General features: G+C 48.7%; 1 protein-coding gene across 4 annotated transcripts in view; it reads right to left on the bottom strand.

Moving 5' to 3' along the window:
* The window catches only part of ILF3 (interleukin enhancer binding factor 3), a 31743-nt gene that overhangs the window by 9139 nt on the left and 2895 nt on the right, over positions 1-19709 (bottom strand). For 2 of the 4 annotated variants that reach the window (XM_047845389.1, XM_047845371.1), the window contains exons 2-17: positions 10240-10338; positions 9629-9858; positions 9293-9470; positions 7023-7170; positions 5481-5572; positions 4997-5092; positions 4214-4325; positions 3695-3792; positions 3015-3126; positions 2796-2906; positions 2295-2494; positions 1711-1878; positions 1126-1263; positions 863-1039; positions 612-765; positions 406-459 (exon numbers count right to left, since the gene is read on the bottom strand). In XM_047845389.1, the coding sequence (XP_047701345.1) occupies positions 406-459; positions 612-765; positions 863-1039; positions 1126-1263; positions 1711-1878; positions 2295-2494; positions 2796-2906; positions 3015-3126; positions 3695-3792; positions 4214-4325; positions 4997-5092; positions 5481-5572; positions 7023-7170; positions 9293-9470; positions 9629-9858; positions 10240-10242 (2071 nt within the window). In that variant the 5' untranslated portion in view covers positions 10243-10338. The remainder of the gene's footprint in view (positions 1-405; positions 460-611; positions 766-862; positions 1040-1125; positions 1264-1710; positions 1879-2294; positions 2495-2795; positions 2907-3014; positions 3127-3694; positions 3793-4213; positions 4326-4996; positions 5093-5480; positions 5573-7022; positions 7171-9292; positions 9471-9628; positions 9859-10239; positions 10339-19709) is intronic. The other 2 variants (XM_047845398.1, XM_047845380.1) reach the window with 1 other exon arrangement.

Genomic DNA, 19709 nt, shown 5'->3' with positions numbered 1-19709 from the left:
TTGAAAAATGGCACAGAGCGCCACATTTGAAATTCATGTTTTAGATTTCTCTGCTCCTGTAACCCCCCAGTGAAGGCTCCTTCTCAAGACAAGAGCTGTGCACTGTCAGGAAAAGCATAATCACAGGACTGGTGTTTCGCATGGCTTAAAGCAGAGAAATTTAAAATTCTGACTTTTAAGAAATTTTCAAGTCACACAAATACATGTGTTAACATTTAAAGAACACACTACACTCTTGCAGAATAGGGGCTTGAGGACCGTCTGCCCTAATCACTGGGAAAAGGTGCGAGCCGCTCTTAAATCTCAAGGCGGCTGCTGCTGGTGGGCCGCCCCGTCCTAACTCCGGCGTGGGAGCTCCGCTGTAGCTTCCCCCCAAACCGCAGACAAAGAGAAACACACACTTACTGTAGCCTGCCGTTGCCGAGCTGCCTCCGTACCCATAGCTGCCATATCCGGCGCCTGAAAGGAACAGACAGGGTGAAGGGGTGGAAGGCGGGGCTCCTGCCCCCGCCTCTCCCAGAGTCTCCCGCCGGTCACCCGATCCCAGGGGACCCACACGCTCCCAGGAGCAAGCAGGGCCCGTGGGGACGACACGGGATGAGAGTCCTTACCGGCGTTCATGTAGCCTCCGTGGTTGGCGCCACCAAATCCTCTCCCTCTCCCTCGACCTCGGATGTTCCCTCCTCTTCCCCGCCCTCGGAGGTTGGGGGGCGGGGGCACTTCATTATGCATGGGGCCTCCCATACCGAAGCCAGGGTTATGTGGCTGCACGGGGAAAGAACGGAGACCAGTTACGTTCACCTCACACCCCAACCCCAGGTGAGCTCGTGCCACGGCTGGAGACCACAGGGGCAACGCTTACCTTAGCAGCAAATTTCGGTCCACCTCTCACAGGCACGGGGGCTCTCTTCTTCTTGTTGGCCTCCAGGGCGAGAGGGGCATCGGGGAACAGCTTTTCTAGTGCAGCGAGAGCAGCATATGCTTTTGCCACCTTTTTGTTTGAGCCAGCACCCTGAAACTTCTGTCCATCCACCTCGACCTGGGAAGAACAGACGTGTGTCGGTGTGGCCCAACGCCACCCTCTCCTGTGGCAGGGGGATTCTCCTGGGGGAGCTGGCCGCTCACCTCCATGACGAAGCGCTTGTCGTGGCTGCCCCCGGTCTCGGAGATGAGCTCGTACTTGAGGCCGCGCCTCTTCTCATTGAGTTCCATAACAGGGTTCTTGCCGTGCTTGGTCAGGATCGGCCCCTGCTGTTTTACGTTCTCAGGGAAAACAGAAAAGAAAACCAAAAAACTCAGCTAAGGGCTTTCCAGCACGTGTAGGAAGGCAGCCACCCCTGAATCACGAAAAGACGCCCTCCACGCTATCTCCCCTGCTCTCTCTCACCACCCTCGCCCCCCCCCCGGCCTCTGGGAGTCATCTGAGGGCCTCCCAGCAACGGGACTGCCTCCACCTGCATCCGACTTCTGGGGAATGACTTGACTTTGACCCAGGGCCGCCCCACTGCAGCCCTGGGCACTGGGTCAACATCAGCAGGGCCCTCTTGGTCGTGGCTCAAAGGCTCACGCCCAGCTCCCTGTATAGGCTCCTGGACTGGAAGTTACTCTTTTTGGGGAAAATGAGCAGGACCAGTAACCACCCTGGTTTCATAGGACACAGAACTGCCTGCTGCATCCTGTCGGGCACTCCGGCACCCACCACGTGCTCACCTCGGCAGTGGGATCTGAGGGGAAGGTGGCGCTGGGGGTCGAAGCGGCTTCCACCACAGGTGGAGGGGCCACCACGGCCGGCTTCGCTTCCGTTTCCTCGGCCGAGTCCTCCCCCTTGCTGGAGTCTCTGCCTTCAGCGCCAGTAGGGAGGCCCATGTCCTGTAACACCTGCAGGAGGGACACCCGCAGGGCCCCCAGTTAGGGAGGGCTTAGTACCAGGGCCAACCACGCAGCTCTCCCCCCACCCCCTGGATCCTGAGTCAGAAGCTTCTAGGGTGGCATCCAGCAATCCAGAGGGTGTTTTCTCCACTAGCCATCCCGCTCCCTTTCCAGCACGAAACTCTGATGCCCAGCCACATCTGGGGACTGTCAGCCACAACGACAAAGCTATTCTTCCACGTATGATTTGGCACACATTCAAAAATCGACTCCTCTCAATTTTCACGCACCCTCTCTAAGCCTCACGCTGTCCACACTGGGGGTTTTGAGACCGTGTAATGGTTCTGAAGGAGCCCGACACACAGAAGCGCTTCTGTTGTCCTCAGAACAAGCACACGGTGCACAACACTGCTCACCACACTTACCTTAACGGCCACATGAAGCTTGGCAGTCTTTTTGGACGGTCCAGAGGCCTCGAATGAGTTGCCATCTACCTCCACAGACATGGTAAAGATGGGGGCGTGGACTGGACCGGTCTGGGAAACCAGCTTATACTGCAGTCCTGGCTTCAGCTGGTTTAGTCTCATGAGAGCATTCATAGCCTGAGGCGGCTCTGCCTTCTCCTCTAGAGAGAGAACACCAACATCATTCTGGACTATCAGCCAACGCTCAACTGCGGAGGAGGAACCGCTGCTGGTGGCCTCCTATGGCACGGCACAGGCGCCTGCACAGGCCAAGGCCTCATCTGCGTCGTTCCCGAGTACGTTCACCCCACTTTTTGTTCTACGTCTACGTTACGGTTAGTCATTTCAGAAAAGATCACACCTGAGAAAACTAAAGCCAAAGCGAGCATCTCGTCACTCTGGGATGACTCTTAATTGAGCCAGATGGAAGATACACTAAGGGCTAGAAGTGAATGCTGGTACCTTTCTTCTGAATCTTCTTCTTCTTTTTGCTGGGAGACTTTTCCTCCCCATCTTCCTCCATCGGGCGTTTCATGGGTGTAATGGCATAGGTGGTGCTGGGGGGGATTTGAACTGAAGGAAGAGATCACGAGAGAAACAGCTGAGAATCCCTCCTGTGCTCTGCGAGGAGTCTGTGCTGCCGCCGCCCAGCCTGGGGCCCAGGCCCCACGGCATGCTTACCTGTGTAGTCCACTGGGTTTTCATTCTTTGGTTTCTTGGGCATCTTAGAAGGCAGAGGGTCCATACCCAGAACTTTATGGAGCTGGCCAAACGCAGCAAGCCGCAGAGCATGCTGGAGAAGGGGAAGAGGACCTGACTTAGCCGCCCTGTGCTCCTCGCCAAAGTGTGTGCGCTTGCTAATACCTTCTGGAAGGGGTGGGAGCTGAGGGGGTTGCTAAGGGTCTCCCCTACAACAGCAAGGGGTCCCCCAACAGCCAGGGGAAGGCCTGACTGCCAGGGCCCAGCCTTGCTGTGGGGGAAGGCCAGCCTGTGACCACCCCCCTCAACAGGAATACAGGAGACCCCAACCTGGGGACTGGTTGCCACACGGAGCCACGTGGTGGGCCTGCAAGGGAAGGACCCTGGAGCAGTCCACACAGCAAATACATCTCCCCGCTGAACTCGGTGTCCAAAAACAGCACTCGAGCAGGCCGAGGGGATAGGCGACAAGCACGCGTGGCGCCAGGGGAAAGAAGCAGCCCAGATTGGGGCGCCCTGTATCAGGCACGATCCCTTCACCTTCAATCCCCAACCTGAGCCTACGAGTCCAGTGGCTACCCTGAAAATACCCAGTAATGGAACTGGAAGCCAGTGATTACAGACTGGGTAAGGGCTCACGTTGGCAATGGCGATGACTATACCTGCGCACTCTGTGTGATATCTTCCCGTTGCTGTCTGTCTAGATGCCCAATAGCATCAGTGGCTTCTTTTTCACAAGGGTCATAAATGCCAGAACCATCTGAAGGCAGGAAACAAGGAAGATATGCAGAGGATTATCTTTTAGCATCTCGGAAGAGTTGTGTTGGCTGAGGGAACCAGGTGCGTTACCCCCCACGCCCCATCCACACCCAGCTCTGGAAAACACGCTGAGCTCGGTGACCCACTCGGCATCCAGCCCATGAGAGAAATAATCCACGTGTCTCAGAGCAAGGAGCTCGCGTGGGAGTGGGTCACCACTGCCCCGGATCCGCCCTGAGTCACAGCTGCGGAGCCGGCACAGGGCTGGATATGATGGTGCAAGAGGGTAGTCACATGCTTCAGTCCTAGGGGGGACACGGGGCTGCTGCTGCCCTAACCCGGTCAAGGGACCCGCCAGGAAGTGGCCTCAGGGCCTCAATCCCTGTCCTTTCCCTGCAACTTGCAAAGCACAAGGTCCCAACCTGGCATCACGATGCCCGACGCCAGGCACTCCAGCACTCTCCGCAGGGCCTCGCCGGCACCCATGGGTCTGTTGGCTGTGCCGATGGACTTCTCACAAAGAAGCTCGAGGGGCTGAAAGGCAAGACGGACAGTTAACTCCACTGTCCAGAAGGTGGTCGGCCTGTATCGAGGAGCTGTCACTGTGTGTGTGTTTAGGGGGAGGGGGATATCAGAGCACTCCAAGTTCACAAGTTGAGGCTAAACCAAAGACAGGACAACTAGAGCCCAGCTGGGTAACCTTTCCTTAAAGAGATAACCGTTAAATCTTTCAGACTATAGAAGCCAAGAAGCCAAGACGTGGCCTTTATGTAGGTGCTTGTATTTATTATGCAGCCACTTAAAAATAAAAAACCGACTCTCAACTATGGGCTGTAGACAAACAGGCAGCTGGCCAGACTGGCTTATGGGCCCCAGAGTTTGCTGACCCCTTTCCAAGAGCAGCTACAAAAATGCTTCTTCTTGGAGTAGAGCATATCACAGGAAGTGCTACCTGGCCAGCCCTCTCCTTAGGCCAAGCTCTGTGCCCACCACGGGGTGGGGCGGGAGGGGGGGTTCTGGTCTAGCTCTCATCCCCCACCCAGGGTGTGGCACAAAGTGCTCGCTCAATATATGGCTAGCACAGGGGTGCCTCGGCCACACCCCGAAGCGCCACTCGGGCCCAGTTACCATAACGTACTACTGGGATATGGGAGAAAGTCTCTGTGCACACGAACCCCAGATGGCCACGGCTACGAGGTCCTTACCCATCCTCTGAGGGGACCCCAGGTGGGCACGCGGGTACACAGGTCCCTCAGGACCCGGATGACAATGACACACGACTTCAGCCCGTTGGCTCTGGCCTAGAGAACAAAGTACAGGCTCTTTACACCAAGGAACCTTCCTCAACACAAGGCAAACATGAAAAACACGAGTCTCAAGGCGCTACTTTGTCAAGGGTAAACGGTGAACGTTCAAGACCATCAAGTGCGTGGTCAGTGGCAACTTCACCAGGTGGACGAGAACAAGGTTACTCTTGGCACAAAGCAGCAGCAGCCCACCTACTCAGTCACAAGCCTCCTCTGGGGGTGTCAAATTTGTCTGTGCGCGCTCCTTTAGCAACTGCACGCCTGCAGGTACTAAGTGCGGCACGGCGATCTTCAATGTTACCGAAACTTTATGGTGAAAGTTAGCCAAGCTAAAACTTAGGAATTCTCTACCAAAAGACAAATAGAAGAACAAAATGCAAACCTGGAACCACTTGGCGTGTCGGAGGGACGCCAAGGCAGCAAGGCATTTCTGCCTGTCCAGAACGTCCGGGGGATCGTTGACTGATAGCGTTTCTATTCATGGATGGAATAAGAAGACAAGGCACAGTTTGACCAAGGGGTTTCTGTCAGGTGGAAAGGGGATGTGGCAGCTTCCTAAAGGGCAGCCGAGGCTCCCAGAATCTCAAGTCCTCTCCACCCTAGACCAGGGAAGGAGAAGCTAGAGTGTGTTTAACTCTGCCCTGAGGAGATCATAAAAATCGGAGGCCCCTCCAAAAAAACAAAAACAAAAACAAAAAACAGTAACAAAAACAAAAGTGGGAAATTACTCTAAAAGGAATAATCCCATGGGGGAGGGGGACAGATAGGTGGATCCTATCTTCTAATAGACGATTACCTTGCTTCCTCCCCATGATCTCCCAATAAATTAGCTATGCTAAAAATTTCAATAGCAAAAAAACACAAAAGCAAAAAAAAAAAAAAAAAAAAAAACCCACAAAAAAACCACCAAAAAACAAAAAAAACCAACCCTCCCTCCAAAAAAAACAAAAACAAAAAAAGAACCCAAAAATAAAAACAACCAAAATAGGTGGGGGGAGTGGAAATGAACTCCCTCTCTGCTTCCCACAACGGCCATCCCCTGAGGCATCTACAGCAAAGGGGACCACCTCCGCCCACCAGGCGGGACTGCCCTAGCCCCAGCCCTTGACAGAGAGAGTCCTGTTGGTCAAAGGTCCAGCGTCCCTAAATCGATAATTGGAATCAGGTATCAGAACCAAAGGTAATCAAATAGCAACAAGGGCGCAGAGTGTGAGCCTCTGCTGCAGCAGAACCGGGGCACTGTCACTGCTGCCAGTTGCGTGTCAGGGATTTGGATAAGGCCTGTTACCTTCACTCTGCGGTGTGAGATCTGTGATTAAAAAACATCCGCACGGAAGAGACGCGTGAGGGGCCCTTGGTGGCCTTTGAATGGTGAAAGCATTAGAAGTCTCTGAGGTTTTGGTTTGAAAATCACACAATTGTTGAAAACTTTATCCAAAACTCTGTATCAACTCTTTGCATTTCCATCACGGCAGCTGATAAAAGCAGCCAATGGAAGAGGACAAACCAAGAAGCCCTCGGTTCTGCTGCAACACAAGCTGTTTGCACAACTCCATCGTGATGTTCATGCAGAAACCATCTGGTTGTCTTCCGTAATTTAAAAGCCATAAAATCACCAGGGACACCCTTTTTCAAGGCCAAAGAACGCTCGACAGAAAAACCAAGTTTAACACTGATGAGAACATTCAAGGATTAAGATAAAAATGGTGCAATCCTCTATGAAAAGTGCTACTCACTTTTAGTGCAACCGTTTTGTCAAACTCCCAAGCACTGAAACTGAACGGGAGGTGTGACCTCAGAGTAAAGGTGGTCAAAGCTACACCGATATCCTTTTATCAAAGCAGTCTAAAACTGAATAGCACATTTGGCTGGCGAGGGAACACCAAGTTTCCAAAGTCCTGCTGGCCTTTCTCAGCCTCCCTACCTCCGGCTAATACTTTCTCCATTTCTTCTCTGACAACAGGGGAGGTCAGGTGGATGGTCAGGGACAATGGAGGCTCTTTTGTGTTTTTTATCACAATCGCAGCATCATCGACAGACTGGAGTATTTCGTACTTGTCTTCTGTAACAGCCTACAAAAGAAAATGCAACTTTCAAAACATACTTCTTCCTCAAGGCTGGCAATCAACAGCTGTATCTGTCTCTGCTGGTTACCACAGCACACATGTCAACTTCTTGGGGTGTGACATGAGAGCAGTGCCTTCATCTAGGGTATCAGGACCTCCCTCTTACTGACTGGATCTTTAGCCACTTTCTGTGTACTCCAGAGCGGAGGTCTCTACGCAGAGAAACTTTCACGGGGAGCTTTGCAAAACAAAGCTTTAGGTTCTGGGCCAAGGAGACCAAGGGTACGAATCTTTACTTTGTCGCTGGCCAGTTGTGTAACTTTGGGCACATCACTTAATCTCATTAAGATGTTGGTGTCTAATTTCTAACATAGACTTAGTGACACAACCCACACCAGGAGGCCGCAGGAGGCTCACACGGACACCACACGGAAAGCACAACACCCAGCAGAGTGGGCATCCACCACCCGTATTTCCATACTGAGATGAGCAGCCATCAGTGTGGGGAAAAAAAAACTGTGTAGTAAGAGAATTTGTGTCACATTATGCGTTAAGAAAAAAAGCATATATTTGCTGCAAATGCACGTATCTACAAAAGGGTATGACAACACCCTGGCTTCCACTTTCTCCTTTATACTAGTTTATGAGCCCTGATGAAGAGAATTCAAACTTCTATGATTTCTGTTAGGGAAAACATAAAGGAGGAGGACAGATGCACTCTGGAAAACCTAAAATGGGGTTTCTCCACCTCAGCACTACGGACGTTCTGGGCCAGAGCATTCTGGGCTGTGGGGCCATCCTCTGCACTGTAGGCCATTTGGGCAGACGTCTCCAGCCTCCTCCACCTGGCAGACGCCAGCAGCACCCCACACCCCACTGCTGGGACAACCCAAATGGTCTCCAGCTCGCTAAATGTCCTCTGTGGGGACCAAACTGCCCCAGTCAGAAAACACTAATCTCAGTCAGTAAAAATACACTGTTTGTACCTTTCTTTAAAGATTGGCTTTTTACAAAAGGCGTCTTTCTTTTAGAAACATTCACAACAATATAATTTTCATCAATGAATACGTTTTTTACAGACGCGAGTTAAAATTAACTTAAGAACTACCACTGGAACAGAAAAGTTTCAGGCTTCATTTCCCTGAAACAGCCTTCCAGAAGTGTCTGCTGTACTGCACTAGCTCTACTTTTCAATTCTGACCACCATCCGAAATCCCAAATTATCAGTCACAGGCAAAGAAAATGCATGTTTACATATGAAAATGAACAGGGTGTTCCCCAAGGAATGAGATTTCTTAGTTTTTTCACTTGCTTCTTTTGCTTATCCTGTTGCTAAATGGGGTGAATGTGTCCCAGGGGGGCAGCATAGGGTGGCGGCACATGGAGGTTCTAAAGCCCCAGAACTCACCAACCAGGGATGCTGAGGTCAACTACTCAGCTCCCTGCATCCCAGTCACATCTTCTAATATACTCAGATGATAAAGTCCTGTTTCAAAGGGTTGTTACACGAGGACGAAGAAATAACATAAACAGCACATGTGGCCTAGGCTCTGGTGTAGTAAATGTTCCAGAAATGTCAGAAGCAATTATTTATGCAACACTTTTGTAACAAGATGAAGAAACTAGTTTTATGTTTTAAGTAGGCTCCACACCCAGCGTGGAGCCCAATGTGGGGCTTGAACTCATCACTCCAAGCTGAGATCAAGACCTGAGGTGAGATCAAGAGTCAGAGGCTTAACGGACCGAGCCACCTAGGTGCCCCCAAAAAGTTGGTTTTTAAAAAGTTCTCGTGCCCAGTTTTGGATCAGTGGGGAAGAGTTAATAATCGCACCTTCTATTCAACCATCGACACCCATCGACTCAATTGGCTCCGGACGTAAAGTTCCAGCCCAGTGCAGCCCGGAGCACAGCAGACACGGAGTCTTTCCCAGCTGAAAGAGCTCTAGGCCTATCACATGCAGCCAGGCACTGTCCGTAGAGCCTTAGAGTTCTGTGGCATCCACCCACACGTGCAAGGGTGGGTTTGGAGCCATCTCTTGGTGCACAGCACGAACGGGCCACTCTTCCCCTGCCCTGCACCCTCAACATGCGCAGTCTGACCCCACCCAGTGGAGACGGTCACACTCACAGCGAGCTGGATGGCCAGGTTGTCGGCCACCTTGTCCAGGAGGGCAGTCGTGGGCTTCTCCTTACATAGCAGCACCAGCTCCAAATCCAAGTCCCCCTTGAGCAGCAGGCCCTTTGCCACGAGGCCAACACGCATCACGCCCCGCAGGGTTCTGGTCATGTGCTCCGTTTTCTGCTCCCTGAGGGACAGACCGAAGGATGCTCAGTGAGGGATTCAGCATAGCCAGAACCCAGAGGCCATGGAAAGGCTGGAGTTTCTTAGAAAAGGAGACGTTCACCCCTACGCTGGCCAGTCTCTCTACGAAAGATCCCCACCGCCCCAAAACCTCAAACTTACCCAGCCCCTTCTTTGGTCTCGTCCTCTGGTGGCACATCCACGTTCTCAGACTCGGCGTGCTCACCGCTTCCTTTCTCTTGCTCATCTATCCAGTCAGACACAGCTTTGAGAGCCCTCTCTGTGTGGGACACCATGTTCTGGACGGCCTCCAGTTCCTCTTGGGTTGGATAAACAGAAGAATGCTTTGCCATCACGTGGCGATCATCATTCACAAAAATTCGCATCGGACGCTGTAAATGTGGAAACTCGGTTAAAAACAATGCAGAGACCACACAAGCGTCCACTCCTCTTCCAAGCCACCCAACGCAGAATCAAGCTTCGTCATTTGTGAGCAAGTAAACCTAGGGGGACGCTTCTGAAGGTGTGGGGAGCAGGACAACTGAATGAAAACGGCTGTTCATTCTCGAGGCAGCTGAGAGGAAGGGGGCACTTCAGGCATTTATATATATACGTATATACATGTACGTATGTGTGTGAATTCTTACACTGTGCAGCAGTATTTTATAATTCAAAAGAGCTAATGAAAAAATAGGAGAATCAAATGCTTTAGGGAAATGCTACATCTTCGAATATGAATAAAGAAATAGTATTTACAATTTTTAAAAACTTACCATTTTTACTTCTTTTTTCTGTAGTGTCTGGAAATCAAATGTTTGCTTATCTTTTCAAACTGTGACAGATTTCCTTGGTGTTATCAATACTTCAACTATCTATAAGATCAGAAAATCATTTTAGTTTCAAGTATTTCATACACAGATGAATTGTAGCAGTCAGATACTGAGCAGGATGAAAGACAGTGGTGCTGCCACGTGAGGGGCCCTGTTAACACAGCAGGACACATCCTTATTTCCAGGTAACCGCTGGTAAGCCGAGGCACAAACTAATTATAAAATTCCCTAAAAATGAAAACAGCTGGTTTCAGAATCCAACTCTACCCACATCTAGAGAATTTCTATTTCATCTTCTTTCATCTTTTACTTTTATTTTTTAATGTAAAGTATGCTAGATTTTGTCAAAGTTCATTTATTTATTTTGAAAGAGAGAGAAAGGGAGCACACGTGCACAAGTGGGGGTGGGGGTGGGGGTGGGTGGGCAGAGAGATAGGGGGACTGAGGATCCGAACCTGGCTCCTTGCTGACAGCAGAGAGCCCACTGCGGGGCTCAAATCCACAAACTGCAAGATCACGACCCAATCCGAGCTGTACTCAGACACTTAACCAACTGAGCCATCTAGGTGCCCCAGTATGCCCGATTTTTTTTAAATGTTTATTTGTTTTGAAAGGGGGGGGGGGAGCAGTCAGTTAAGCACCCGATTTTGGCTCGGGTCATGATATTGCAGGGTTCATGGGTTCGAGCCCACAACAGGCTCTCTGGTGTCAGCATGGAGCCCGCTTCAGATCCTCAGTCTCCCTCTCCCTCTGTCTCTCCCTGGCTTGCGGGCAGCACACTCTCCTCTCTCGAAAAATAAATATTACAAAAATATTAAAAAGAGCGAGATCATGAGCAGGATGGCGGGGGGCAAACAGAGAGGGAATCCCAAGCTGGCTACATGCTGTTGGCGAGGAGCCCAACATAGGACTCGATCCCGCAAACCGCAAGATCATGACCTGAACCAAAATCAAGAGTCAGATGCTCACCTGACTGAGCCACCCAGGCACCCCTAAAGTATGTCACTTTTCACAAATATAAAAAATAAAAGCTTAACACGCCTCCAATAAATGGTAACAATACAAATACTCAGCAAAATCCTGGTGTTTGGAGAAGGAAAAGAGAGGGAAGGAGCTCTGGTCTTTGCGGGTCATGAAGAAATGGAAGGAAAGCAGGGGACTAAGAGACCCAAAGGGTGTCTGTCAACCAGAAAGGCAAGAACCTTCTGAAACATCAGGGGGATGTGACCACTGCACCACGTGCCCCCCTCCGTGGGTTAAATTTTGAAGAGACCAAGAGAACTCAAGTGCACAACAGGAGTCTTTAGAACAGGCGTAGCTGTAATTACCATTTGGGGCTCTAAATAACATGCTGACGACAACCTACTCATTCCTACTCTGTGCAAACAGTCTGGTCCACACTGACATCTTCCAAGTGAGTGAACAACACAGAAAATCCATCACAATGATACACAACAGATGAATCCACCCATCCCATCCAACCACAAAACAGCCAGCCCCTTCGATCGAAGCCAGTTACCAGCCAGGGCAGCAGTCTCCACCTTGTGGAAAGGCACACGCTTCAAGGATAAACGTGGACATGACTGGCCAAAACAAGAATTTCCCACAACACTTCAGGACTACCTAACGATCTAATTGCAAATTTGTAGGTTTCAAAGTGGAACTATAAAATCGAAGGGTGGAACGAGAGCTATGCAAGAGGACAAGTAGGGGTCAAGGGCTTCTTTGGGGGGCAGGGGAGGAGTGGAGGCCAGTTTCCACGATGCCCTTGGTAAATCACTCAGTCACCACCAAGTGGGAGCTCCCACACAGACCTGGACTTAAAACCCTGCCCGCCCAGCCGCTAGCTGCAGGCCCTGAAGTTTCCCCTGGACCTGGATGCGGCCCCTGCACCTCCGAAGGGGGGTAAACATGCAACAAGTCAACCTACGGAAAACATGCAGCACAAACGCCATGGACCCTTCAAAATGGCACCAACTTTCTCTACCAACAGGATCTCTGTTTGCCAGGCTGCTGTGGGGCTAAGTGATGAGTGACGTATAGTCGGAAGTGCATCCTACATGAAGGAATCATCATTCGTTCAGTGAGAAACAAATGGTATCAAGGTCGTGCTCAGAAAGAATGCTTTGCTAATGTTAGATACATATTTAAGACAAATTGATGGTTGAAAGTACATGCCTGATATTCGCCCTAAAATACTCCAGTAAGGCAGACAGTGGTGATGGGGAGAAAAATAAAACAAGACGGCAAAATGCTGATAGCTGTCGAAGCTGGGGGATGGGTATGCCTGGATTCATTCACCTACGAGGTCTGAAAACTTCCATAACAGTTTTCTTTAACTGCAGAATGTACTTAAGTCCTCCCACAAAAGTACAGCCATGGAAGGTCATCTAAAAATTCAACCGGAGCGCCTGGGTGGCTCAGTCAGCTGAGCGTCCTACTTCAGGTCAGGTCATGATCTCACGGCTCAGTGAGTTCGAGCCCCACGTCGGGCTGTGCTGACAGCTCAGAGCCTGGAGCCTGCTTCAGATTCCATCTCTTCCTCTTTCTCTCTGCCCCTCCCTCGCTCCCACTCTCTCTCTCAAAAATAAACATTAAAAAAAAATTTTTTTTAAACACAAAAATTCAACCAAAGCTCTAGAAACCTAGTTCTTTTTAAATTTTTTATTATTTATTGGTTTAAAAAAATTTTTTTTTTATTTTTGAGAGGGGGGGGGGGGGGGAGACAGAGCATGAGCAGGGGAGGGGCAGAGAGAGAGAGGGAGACACAGAATCTAAAGCAGGCTCCAGGCTCTGAGCTGTCAGCACAGAGCCCGACGTGGGGCTCAACCCCACAAACTGCGAGATCATGACCTGAGCTGAAGTCGGATGCTTAACCGACTAAGCCACCCAGGCACCGTTATTGATTTCTGAGAGAGAGAGAAAGAGAGCATGAGCAGGGGAGGGGCAGAGAGAGAATCAGAATCGGAAGCAGGTTCCCGGCTCTGAGCTGTTGGCACAGAACCCGACACAGGGCCTGAACTCAGGAACCTCGAGATCGTGACCTGAGCCAAAGTCAAACACTTAACCGACTGAGCCACCCAGGCGCTCCCAGAAACTCAGTTCTAAACCGAGAAGCAGACCATTAGAGAGCTCACAGCCTGATGGTAAAATGGCCATGTCGAACAGCCCCCACTCCTGGCCATACCTATGCTGGAACCTCATTGACCTCACAGTGACGGCTGGTAGGTTTAAAACCTGATTTATTTACTCAACAAGTACTCAGTGTGCACCTCCACGCTAGAATGGTGACAGGCATGGCAGACAAATGCCTTGCCCCTCTGGGCCCAGTGGGCGATGCAAGGTAAAGAATCGCCTTCCTTCCAAGCCCAGCCAGGTGCCAGGAGCCAAGGCTTCACTCCACACGGACTATCTCTTCACGGTACACTCCTCCTCCATCACAAAAACATCAAATGCAGAAACTTAAAAAGTAACAACTTAAACCATGGTTTCAGGTGGCTGTGACCCCTTTATTTAGGGTTTTGTAGGACCGACAGTATCTACCTTACTAAAAAGAGCTCCCCAGAGAAATGGTTGGCCTGCACCTAACACAGAAACTGCGTGAGCCGGGGTCATTTGCAGCGTCAGAAAGCAAAGAGGCACTCAGACACTAATGCAGGTCATCCAAAGAACAAGGAGCTGACTTGTGAAGGCTCCCACTGGCCACATCTGGGGCAATGGATTACAAAAAACAAAACAAACATAAAATGCATCCACCTGCACGAAGTTCTAGAACAGACAAAACTATTCAGCAGCTGCATTAGGCAGATGGTGGCAGGCACACCTGGGATGGGCGCTTTCAGGGTGATGATCACGGTCTATATCTTGGTAGGAGTTGGTATATTCAGTGGTCAAAACTACTTGAATGGTAGTCTCAAGACGTGTACGTTACTTCAAAAGAAAAAAAGGGGGCTGTAAATAAATACTGGACTCTAGTTAATATTCAGATGGAGGACTGTAATTTTTTGCTACTTTGAAATGCATCATAAAAGTAAAGTGGATTAGACGTCAAAGAAACTCCATAAATGCATAAATAAATGTGGGCTGAAGGATGACCAGAACAAAGGATGAGATGTGTGAAACAAAAGTATAGTCAAATGTCAACGGCAGAACCTGAGCTTTATATACAGGTGGCTGTTCACTGTAAAACCATGTCACCTTCGGTATATGTTTGAGAATTTTCATGAGATATTAAAAATAAACAATCTAGGGATGCCTGGGTGGCGCAGTCGGTTAAGCGTCCAACTTCGCCCAGGTCACGATCTCGCGGTCCGTGAGTTCGAGCCCCGCGTCGGGCTCTGGGCTGATGGCTCGGAGCCTGGAGCCTGTTTCTGATTCTGTGTCTCCCTCTCTCTCTGCCCCTCCCCCGTTCATGCTCTGTCTCTCTCTGTCCCAAAAATAAATAAAAAATAAACGTTGAAAAAAAAATTAAAAAAAAAAATAAATAAATAAACAATCTAAGGGGCGCCTGGATGGCTCAGTTGGTTAAGCATCCGACTTTGGCTCAGGTCATGATCTCGCGGTTCGTGAGTTCGGGCTCTGTGCTGACAGCTCAGATCCTGGAGCCTGCCTCGGATTCTGTGTCTCCCTCTCTCTCTCAAAAATAAACAAACTTTCAAAAAAATTAAAAAAAAAAAACAAAAAAAACCAAAAAACAACCCTAAATTGATTCAGCACATTAAATGCATGGAAAAGCTTGAGTCCCTAACGATACTTAAAAAAAAAAAACAAAACCAAACCCTACTTTGCCACCAGTGCAGAGGTGTATATCCCAACTTCCTACTCTGAAAATGGTGATTTTCCACAGTGGATGTAGGGAATCGCTGTAAGAACAAATGCCACCTGATAGACACTGGGAGTAGAAAAATCATTCTTGTACCCCTGGGTAAAAAGATGTTGCGACAAAAAACAGAAAAAAACAAACGAAAAAACCTAGCCCGTCAAAAGTACCTCAAGGACACGCGTACCCCCCCAAATGCACCCGCTTTCATCGACTGTCCCGCATGTAGGTCTCCATCCGCTGCCTTCACTGTTAAAACTAAGAACGTGGGTGTGCCTCTGTCGCAAGCGGCTGCATCTCTTGATCTTCCTCTGCTCCAAGAGGCAGGCCCCAGAATGAATCCCTGAAGAGACACACTGGGCTGTGTGGCTGGCCCTGAGCACCCCACCTGGCCCATCTGTGGAACACTCACCCCCAGGCCCTCCTCCCTTAGACCAGACCTTGGTGGTGATGCCTCCTGATCCGGGGGGACAAAGAAAGTAAGAGCACTAATTATGTGAACTAAAACAAATGCTGAAAAACTGGAGACAATGTTCCTTTGCAGGCCAACAAATCTGGCCTCCCTGGTCTCTATGAGAACCCAGACCTGTCATCCAAGCCAGCTTTTCAGAAGCTAGCCGCTCTAGTCTTGAATACCAGGGAATCCCTCTCTTTAACAGACAGAGAGGTCCTCTGGGTGAACAGAAACCTCCTTTTCAAGATTTTTAGCAAAGAACACTGTTGGCAAGAGGTCCACAACACCCACCTGCTTGCCTACAGCCAACACTCCACTGGCCCCTGCCAACCAAACTTTAAACAGAAGCTGCTCCTGCAACCACCTTTATGATTCAACAGCAAGGCACAAGGAAGCCTGGCTTTTTACCAGCCCAGCTCCTCTGAAAAGAAACCCAAGCGAGTAACAGGTGCAGTGGAGAATCAGGATTTTAAACATGAACTCTGGGTAGCTGGGGATGTTCTAACATGAAGGGATCAGGGTTTTTTTCCTTCTCAAATCCAGCCCACTCACAGCATGCAGAATTACAGAAGTTTAAACCACAAAACCTTTGGCTTGCAACGTGCTGACCTCTTGCTAATTAGAATTCGACGCACGGCACTTGCTGCTGAAAAAGACATATGCCCAAGTTAGTCTGTAAAATGAATGAACAGGTGCAGTGGCAACACCGCAACAGGTATAGCCCCAACTATCTATTTCACCAAGTCCTACAGCTATTCCAGCAACTCCGGGGAATTGTCCTGAAGCGGATGCTCATCTAAAAGACTGAATGGATTAAGCTTTGAAAGGATCCAAACCCCAGCTCCTGGTTTCCCCATCTCCAGAGCTATCCTATCCTGGAGCATGAAGTGAAATGACATACACATGCTACTCTTCAGTGACTCTGCAAACCTTTACAGATTGACATCATCAAGGACACGTGAAAAATAATTTTAACAAAGCAACCCAGCCAAAAGATGCCAACCTAAAATCTGGTTATGGATGCCACTCGGAGAAATCTGAAAATCCAACACAGATCTGAACGCTGGTGCAGTGGTTCCCAATTCTGTCTGCAACAGTGTTTTTTACTGGTCCACAGGGAGGTGTAAAGTCAGGGATAATGATTTCCACAAATAGTTTCAATTTTTAAAAAATGTCCTTGGGGCGCCTGGGTGGCGCAGTCGGTTAAGCGTCCGACTTCAGCCAGGTCACGATCTCGCGGTCCGTGAGTTCGAGCCCCGCGTCGGGCTCTGGGCTGATGGCTCAGAGCCTGGAGCCTGCTTCCAATTCTGTGTCTCCCTCTCTCTCTGCCCCTCCCCCGTTCATGCTCTGTCTCTCTCTGTCTCAAAAATAAATAAAACGTTAAAAAAAAATTTTTTTTTTTTAAAAAAATGTCCTTTTCTCTCATGAAAAAAAGGAGATGTTGTATGCTAATTAAAAGCATATTTTTTGGGTGCCTGGGTAGCTTAGTCAGTTGAGCATCTGACTCTTGATTTCGGCTCAGGTCATGATCTTGCAGTTCGTGAGATCGAGGGCAGAGCCTGCTTAGGATTCTCTCTCTGCCCCCCCACCCCCACCCCACACCTCCCGCTCATGCTCTCTCTCAAAATAAACAGAAACAAAAAGGGAAAAAAAGATACTTTCCTTGACTAAATATAAAGCTGACAAACACAAATTTTTCTCCAAAATGTTTCTGAAACTCCACTGGCCTCCCATGAGACCCAGGAGTCCAGGCTCACTGGTACTGTAGAGCATTCATGGGTCTTGGGAGACAGAAGCCCCATGTTTGCATCCAACTGGACTCCCCAACCTCGCAGCTGTGGGATCCTCCGGTAAATTATCTACCTGTTCAGAGCTGTTATCAAAAAGGAAATGGCAACACTAGCTATGCCCAAGAGCTGCAAGCAGTAAGGATAAAATGTGACTTTGTGGGAAGATGCTTCATCAACTGAAAAACCGCAAATGTAATATATTAAAGGAGGAATTTCACCAACTCTTGGATGAACCGATAGAAAGGTTTTAAAATCTGCCTGTGAGAGGACATAACAGTTAAGTGTGTATCATGACTCCAGGTGGGAATTACCAAACCCTCTTCCCAACATGCTCTTCAGGCAACAAGCAGGAGAGGAAGTAAGCTTAGGAAATCTTCCACACCTGGTTGGGGCAGGGGCAGGAGGGGCGACCCTCCCACATATCCCCATGGGGAAGCCCTGGATTTTTTTCCTTAACTTAGCGTGCAGTATGTTTCCTTCTCCCAAAAACATTCTTTTCCCCCTCCCCAGTTACAAAGAAAAAAAGATGGTCTCTCAAAGGATGTGAATCCACAGACATGTGAATTATTTTGGTGGGTAAGGGTGGCACTCTTTTCAATAAAACTACTGCAAGATAACCATGGCTTCACATGCAGTATACAAGAAATAACAGAGATCACGTGTACTCTTTAAAGCAGTTTCCCACAATGGCAACATCTTGCAAACTACAGTACAATTCATAACCACAACACTCATGGTGATACAATCAGACAGACCACTGCCATCCCAAGGATCCCTCCTGTTGCCCTTGATTGGCCATACTCACCCTTCCACCACTCCTCATATGCCTAACCCTACCAACCACTAATCCATTCACCATCCCTACAGTTCTGACACTCCAAGAATGTTATGTATATGGAATTCCAGAGTACGTAACCTTTCAGCACTGGCTTGTTTCATGCAATGTAACTGCCTCAAGATTCATCCAAGGTGTTATCAACAGCTTGCTTCTTTTGATCGCTAAGCAGTACTCCGTGGCATGGATGTATCTTGGTTTAACCATTCACCTACTGAAGGACATCTACGTGGCTTCCAGTTCTTGGCTATCAAGGATAAAGCTGCTATGAGCATTTGTGTATAGATTTTTATGTAAACATAAATGTTCCTTTCTTTGGGAGAAATGCCCAAGGGTGAAATTGCTGGGTCATTTGGCAGTTGCCTATTTACTTTCTAAGAACCCACCAAAGAGTTTTTACAGAGCTGATTAAAAAAAGAAAAAAAAAAAAAAAAAAAAAAAAAGCTCTAAATAAATAAATTACATTAAATTAAAAACAAACTCAAGTAACTTCATCAAAATTGACTCAGTTCATCTTCCCTCCACTCGTCAGTTCACACACCTGCTCTGTGGGATGTGAGAAGCCCACAGACCTCCATTTACTGGACAGCTGTTACTCCCCCCTGCTAGGACTCTGCACAGGTCACCCACAGGACAAATGTTTATTAAGCGCCACTATGAGCCATGGGGCTGGGCTGGTTATTTCCACATTGCTGACATCTGGACTGTTTTCTTGAATTATGAATGCATAGCAAGGATTATTAACCCGCAAAAAATCTAGACGTACCACTGAGAAGCAAACCTAACCCGCAACATTTTATTCTTTAAACACACACAGATTCAGGTAAGAGGAAAAAAGCAGTCCAAAGGAAGCAGCAGCAAAGCAGGTGGCCTGCAAAATTATCCCAGTAAGACTGAGCTCAAACCACAATCCTAATGAAAATAAGAAGAAAGAGGACTGTTTGGAATGTCAAGGAAAATTACAATGGATCTCAAGTTGTCCATAGCACCAATTCTCACTAACTGCCCAAGATTATAAAAATAACTTGGAGCAAATGTACATACTCTAATAGAAGTTACTTCGTAACTAAATGGTCCTTAGTGTTCATATATAGCACACAAGAAAATGGTCCTTGGACAATAAACTCATCTTCCTGCTAAAAACTAGTGGCCACATGGGCGCCTGGGTGGCTCAGTTGGTTGAGCGTCCCACTCTGGATTTCGGCTGGGGTCATAATCTCATGGTTCATGGGACTGAGCCCCATGTCCAGCTCTGTGACTACATTTTTCTTCATTCCATAAGCACTCAATGAGAAAAAAAAAATTAAATTTCAACAGGACATCGTTTTCCCAAGACATCTGAAAACAGCAGATGTTAAAAGTCATTCTGAACTTCCAATCACAATTTGTAATGGGATCACCTATAAAGCGCAACCTTGGAAAAATCTCACAGGGATTCAACAAAGCATAAAATGGCAAGGAACAATTTTTAAAAGTCAGTACACTGACAAGGCTCCGTAACAAACACCTGTCCAC

The sequence above is a fragment of the Prionailurus viverrinus genome, chromosome A2 (assembly GCF_022837055.1).
Source record: "Prionailurus viverrinus isolate Anna chromosome A2, UM_Priviv_1.0, whole genome shotgun sequence".
Lineage (NCBI taxonomy): Eukaryota > Metazoa > Chordata > Mammalia > Carnivora > Felidae > Prionailurus > Prionailurus viverrinus.
This window is presented reverse-complemented; position numbering and strand designations above follow the sequence as displayed.